Below are 5,258 nucleotides of genomic sequence, written 5' to 3' on the forward strand. Positions count from 1 at the left end.
GATCTCCTGACCTCGTGATCCGCCCGTCTCGGCCTCCCAAAGTGCTGGGATTACAGGCTTGAGCCACCACGCCCGGCCTATAATGCCTTTTTTCTAGAGGCCAGTTAATAGTGTTCAGCACCTTGGACAGCAGCTTTGTGAGGTCCTCAAAGAGGTTGGAACAGTAGTAGTCACAATCATAGTTGATGTAGAGCTCTGTGACAAAGCTGGGGATGTGCCAGAGCTGCACAATGGCCTCCAGTGCCATCTCCTTCATCTCATAAGGCATCTTGGGGTTCTCCACAGTGATGATCTCCATAAGCTTTTTGATGTACATCTGGCAATAATCCAGTAATTGCCATTTGGGTAGGGAAAGGATTCAAGATAGGAAGAGAAAAAATTAGACAGGAAAAACATTAAACAGGATGCAGAAGCCTGGCCGAGAGGCATGTATTAAGAGACACCCAAAGGTATTCTATCCCCTAAATATATCTCTTCTTTGGCCTCCATGTTGGGGGATAAGGCCTGGCTCTCTACCACATACCTGGTTCCAGAAAAGTTGCCTCTTGCTCTTTGTGCTCTCTATGTGAACATGACCTGGTCCTATTTAGAGTTCCTTTTAGCAATTTAGTGACAATGCTGGCTTGACTTACCTGCCTGTGTTGCAGAGTAACTGCTGGGCAGAAGAGCTGTTCCCACTCATGGTGAGGTTACCTGGCAGTTCTCATATTTGGGGTCAGCCAGTTTCCTTTAGTCTCCTTTTAACTTTTCCGCAAAAGAGGCCAGCTGATTGAACCTAACTCCAGAGGCTAAAAGCACTCTCATATAGGAAGTCCCTAAATCCTACCTCTGTAGCATGATAGAGCTGGTCCCACTGAAGATGCCATATATTTCCCTATTTTTTTTTCCCCTTTTCTTCCCACGTCAAGAAACTCACCTCCATTTGGAACTTGAGGTGCTCCCGCATGCTCTCAAACAGTAGGAAGCATACCCGCAGGGAAGCAGCATAAAGGTTCAGTCGCTCTATGCTGAGTAGCTGGAGATCAGAGTAGGGTAGGCCATGAGTTGTTTTTTTTATTTTGTTTTGTTTTTTAGGCGGAGTTTCACTGTCGCCCACGCTGGAGTGTGGTGGCGTGATCTCAGCTCACTGCAACCTCTGCCTCCTGGGTTCAAGATATTCTCCTTCCTCAGTCTCCCGAGTAGCTGGGATTACAGGCACACGTCACCACGCCCAGCTAATTTGGTATTTTTAGTAGAGACTGGGTTTTACCACTTTGGTCGGGCTGGTCTCGATCTCCTGACCTCGTGATCTGCCTGCCTTTGCTTCCAAAGTGCTGGGATTACAAATGTGAGCCACTGTGCCCAGCCTGGCTGTGAGGTTTCTGAAGCTGACTATGGCTCAACCAAGGGAGGCAGGAGAGGCAAACTGAGTGTAGGTGTCACTGAGGTCCAGTGCTTCCAGGGAACTCTACATCTAGCCATTCCTATATTTCTCTCTGGCTGCCAGAGTCCCTGAGGAACTACTGAAACCCTCTTACTAAAACTACAGGCCAACTGGGAGGGAGATGCTTTCCTAGGTCCTCTACTCTTTGCGTAATCAGCCAGATCTCTCTGTGTTCCCCTGGCCCTTGAAAGAGGCTCTGAGACCCTCTAGCAATCTTGTCTTACCTGGAATAAATGACGGCACATCTCATCCTTGATGAGGCCCAAGAGGGTCTGGCACTGGGCTACAGGGGCTGACTCAAGGGCCACTGTCAGCAAATGCAGTCCCATGTGAATCATAACCTCTGAGTTATGGCGGTCGTGTGGATTGGTGAGGGAGATGAGGAATCGGAAGAGCTCGCGCATGCAGGGAAGACCATAGGGGACCAAAGCTGTGCCTGGGGAAGGCCAGGAGGAGAGTGAGACTGCTATAAAACAACTAGTCCACTGGCTTTGCCTAGCCTGCTCTGCATTACACAAGGCAATTTAAGGTAAGTGATTCTCTTTGAGGAAAAGGGCTGGGCATGATGGCTCATGCCTATAATCCTAGTGTTTTGGTAGGCTAAGATGGGAGGATTGTTTGAGGCCAGGAGTTTGAGTAGAGAGACCCCATCTCTACAAAAGATTTTTTAAAAGGAGCCAAGTGCAGTGGTACATGCCTGTAGTCTCAAATACTTGGGAGGCTGAGGTAGGAGGATTGCTTGAACCCAGGAAGTTGAGGCTACAGTGAGCTGTGATTGTGCCACTGCAGCACTCCAGCCTGGGCAACAGGGGGGGAAAAAAAAAGGAAAAGGATTTTTTTTCCCCCTGGGGAGGTGAGGGAACTAGTCTACTTCTGGAGCAAATCAGAATTGATGATCCTACCTTTCTGTTAAAAGTCCTAAACTTTTTATTCTTCCTTCTTGCTTTCTATCGCCCCTCAAACTTCCTTCCTATAGTATAAGTTAGGGAAGGGCTCCATCCATGCCAACAGTCTTATGGCTTGACTCCATTTCCTGACTAGAAAACAGCCTAGAACTTGCAGCAACAGGCAGTAGTCGAATATCTTGGTCTAAGATGGTCTAGGCTCAGGCAGCTTAGTGGGGAGGTGAATTGGCAGAGCCTGCCAGAGTACCCACCTTCTTTCTGGGAGGACTGTGTAAAGCGCACGCCCCGGGGATTGACGTAATCCATGTCATGGACAGAGGCAGAGTCAGAGTGGTCAGCAGGGGATGTGCACTCCTCTAACACTTCAGGGATGGACTCCACAGATGCTGACTGGGACTTTTCCACATGGGTCCCTTCCTGCTATGACCAGTAGCAGGGAGATATGGGAAGAGGGATGAGGCAAGGGCAACTTGGAACTTACTCCCCTGAAGTACCTGTCTTCCAAGCTGTCTCTAATGGGCTACAGATGTAGGGCCAGCTCAGTGGTTTATGAATCACTGCAAGATGGCTCAGGCAGGAATATGATGAAGGACTCAGAAAAACATCTCCTGAGGCTTCATTGACCTATAGTAACTAGAACCTTAGAGACACAGAGGCTCTCACAGGCTTAGAATTTCGATCATTACCTTCCAGAAAAAGCTATGGCCAGCTCCTTCCCTTTTGTCAAGTACTACCTGTATGTATAACTTGATAAATCTCATGAGCTACCTCTCACAGTGAGTCATGCTGTGGGTTTTCTAGGCAGCACAACCAATTCTGAGAAGCAGGAAAGATCAGAGCTTCTTTTGAAGCTACCCCAAGCTTCTTTTGAGCCAAGTCCTGCATAAAGGATCCAAAGGACCAAGCCAGTTCCCACAGTGGAATACTGAAGAGGGACATTTAAAAATCAAAGTCATACCTGGAGGTCAGATTGCTCGGGAACACCTAGCTCACTGCTCCCAGGCTCTGTAGCTATGCTGTACCCTGGAGAGCCAGGTTGCTCTAGATCAGTAAGGTCTTCCTTGGAAGTGGTTTGGGAGGAGAATTCCAGGCCACTGTCTGTAGAGGGACTGACCACTGCTGAGGCAGCTTCTGAACTTGCAGAGGAGATGGGAGTGGGCACATCAATGAAGGGCATGCCGCCTGCCAAGAAAAGTCCGTGATACTTGTAGGAGAAGAAAGAGGCTGTGGGCAAAACAAACCCTCCATGGTACTAGGGTCTCTGTTTCCCATATTACATGCTTATCTTTGCATATATTGGTCTCTAAAGTTGTCAGAGAACAACCTTAAGTCGCTGCAGAGTTGCTGAATGGTCACAGTCTGATTTGATCTGGAGTTTCCCTTTTTGTTCTCAGCACCAAAAGCAAAGCCCCTCAGTTGCTTAGTCTTCAATTTCAAAATCCCTAAGAGAGAAAGGAGCTCTTCTTCTCTCTAATAAGAGGAAGCAGTCCAGGGCACTCACCAGTGAGGTTAGATGATAAGGTGGTTCCATTGGGAGTGGGCAGCTCTGAACCTGGTGTGACTTTGGTTATATGGCGCGGGGGCCGAGGGGATCTCTTCTGTTTCTTCCACTTGGATGAATCACTCATGCCTCCTGCTCTCATTTTCAGCTGGGAATATCATACCCCATTAGCACTGGTATTCAAACTAAGACACTATCCCTATTAATCTCCCTTCATTTAGTTCTACTGATCTCTAGAAAACAAGCTATATCTTGTTTTCTGGATACAGAAATATCTGTGCTAAAGTAAGACTCTAGACCATCATTTCACATTCCCACTCTTCTAACTTGGCTTCTACATTTACCACTTCATAGGTTGGCATGGCAGCCTCCATGTAAAAGGTGACCTTCTGTTTCTGGGCTGGTCATTGGTAGGGTCAGCCCTCACACTTATCACTCTGCTTCTCTGGGTCCTGAGTATTACATTAAGCAGGAAATCCTGAATCCTATGGATGATGCATGACCCTCTTGCAGAAAGTGTAAGGGCAGGGTCTCCTTTGCCCCGACACTCAGATCTACAGGTGCATGGTCTCCTGGCTTTCCTCCTCAACTAGCTTGTAAAGCAGCCTCCTACTCGTAGTTTTATCCAACTATGAGAGCCTATTCCTTCCTGTCCTAGCTTTCTTATTGCTTATGAACTGGGCCTAAACCATAAACATATATATATATATATATATATTTTTGAGACGGAGTCTAACTTTGTCACCCAGGCTGGAGTGCAGTGGCACAATCTCAGCTCACTGCAACCTCTGCCTCCTGGGTTCAAGTGATTCTCCTGCCTCAGCCTCCCAAGTAAATGGGATTACAGGTGTGGACCACCACGCCTGGATAATTTTTGTATTTTCAGTAGAGTCAGGGTTTCACCATGTTGGCCAGGCTGGTCTCTAACTCCTGACCTTAGGTGATCTGCTTGCCCCAGCCTCCCAAAGTGCTGGGATTACAGGTGTGAGCCACCGCACCCAGCGAACATACCTCTTACTCTCTGGAATTTCTGTATCAGACTGGTCAAAAGCTCATTCCTTGGAGTTAAGGAAGGAATGGCCTCCCAGTTTATTTGTGGAGTTCAGGATAGAAGGTCATGTAATGCTGCTGCTGTGCTCTCTGCTGCTCCCAATTTGTTATATCAATGAGACCACCTGTCCCTCTCACTATTGGTCTTTCCAGATGCAGTTTTATGTTGTCAGATGGTAAGGCCACTGACTCGTTGACTCCTTGTTCTGTTCCACTACCCTCTTGCTATATTTCTGTTCTTCCTATAGCTTCCTTTTAGTGGCAAGGGACAATCTCTGTCACCTGTTGACTACTCCCTAGGATCTGTGTTTTTATGTATTTCCTCCATTCTAAGTTCAAAGTTACTTTGTTTAGGCCCATTTTGTTGTTGTTGTTGTTG

At 47.4% G+C, this 5,258-nt stretch overlaps 1 protein-coding gene across 1 annotated transcript in view; it reads right to left on the reverse strand.

Annotated features, from left to right (window-relative positions):
• GBF1 (golgi brefeldin A resistant guanine nucleotide exchange factor 1) overlaps window positions 1-5,258 on the reverse strand; it is a 43,874-nt gene that overhangs the window by 26,735 nt on the left and 11,881 nt on the right. Inside the window, exons 6-11 of the mRNA XM_011935579.1 lie at window positions 3,830-3,977; window positions 3,287-3,510; window positions 2,580-2,745; window positions 1,648-1,859; window positions 917-1,015; window positions 122-316 (exon numbers count right to left, since the gene is read on the reverse strand). Of these exons, the coding sequence (XP_011790969.1) occupies window positions 122-316; window positions 917-1,015; window positions 1,648-1,859; window positions 2,580-2,745; window positions 3,287-3,510; window positions 3,830-3,977 (1,044 nt within the window). The remainder of the gene's footprint in view (window positions 1-121; window positions 317-916; window positions 1,016-1,647; window positions 1,860-2,579; window positions 2,746-3,286; window positions 3,511-3,829; window positions 3,978-5,258) is intronic.

The sequence above is a fragment of the Colobus angolensis genome, unplaced genomic scaffold (assembly GCF_000951035.1).
Source record: "Colobus angolensis palliatus isolate OR3802 unplaced genomic scaffold, Cang.pa_1.0 Scaffold144, whole genome shotgun sequence".
In the NCBI taxonomy this organism is placed as follows: domain Eukaryota; kingdom Metazoa; phylum Chordata; class Mammalia; order Primates; family Cercopithecidae; genus Colobus; species Colobus angolensis.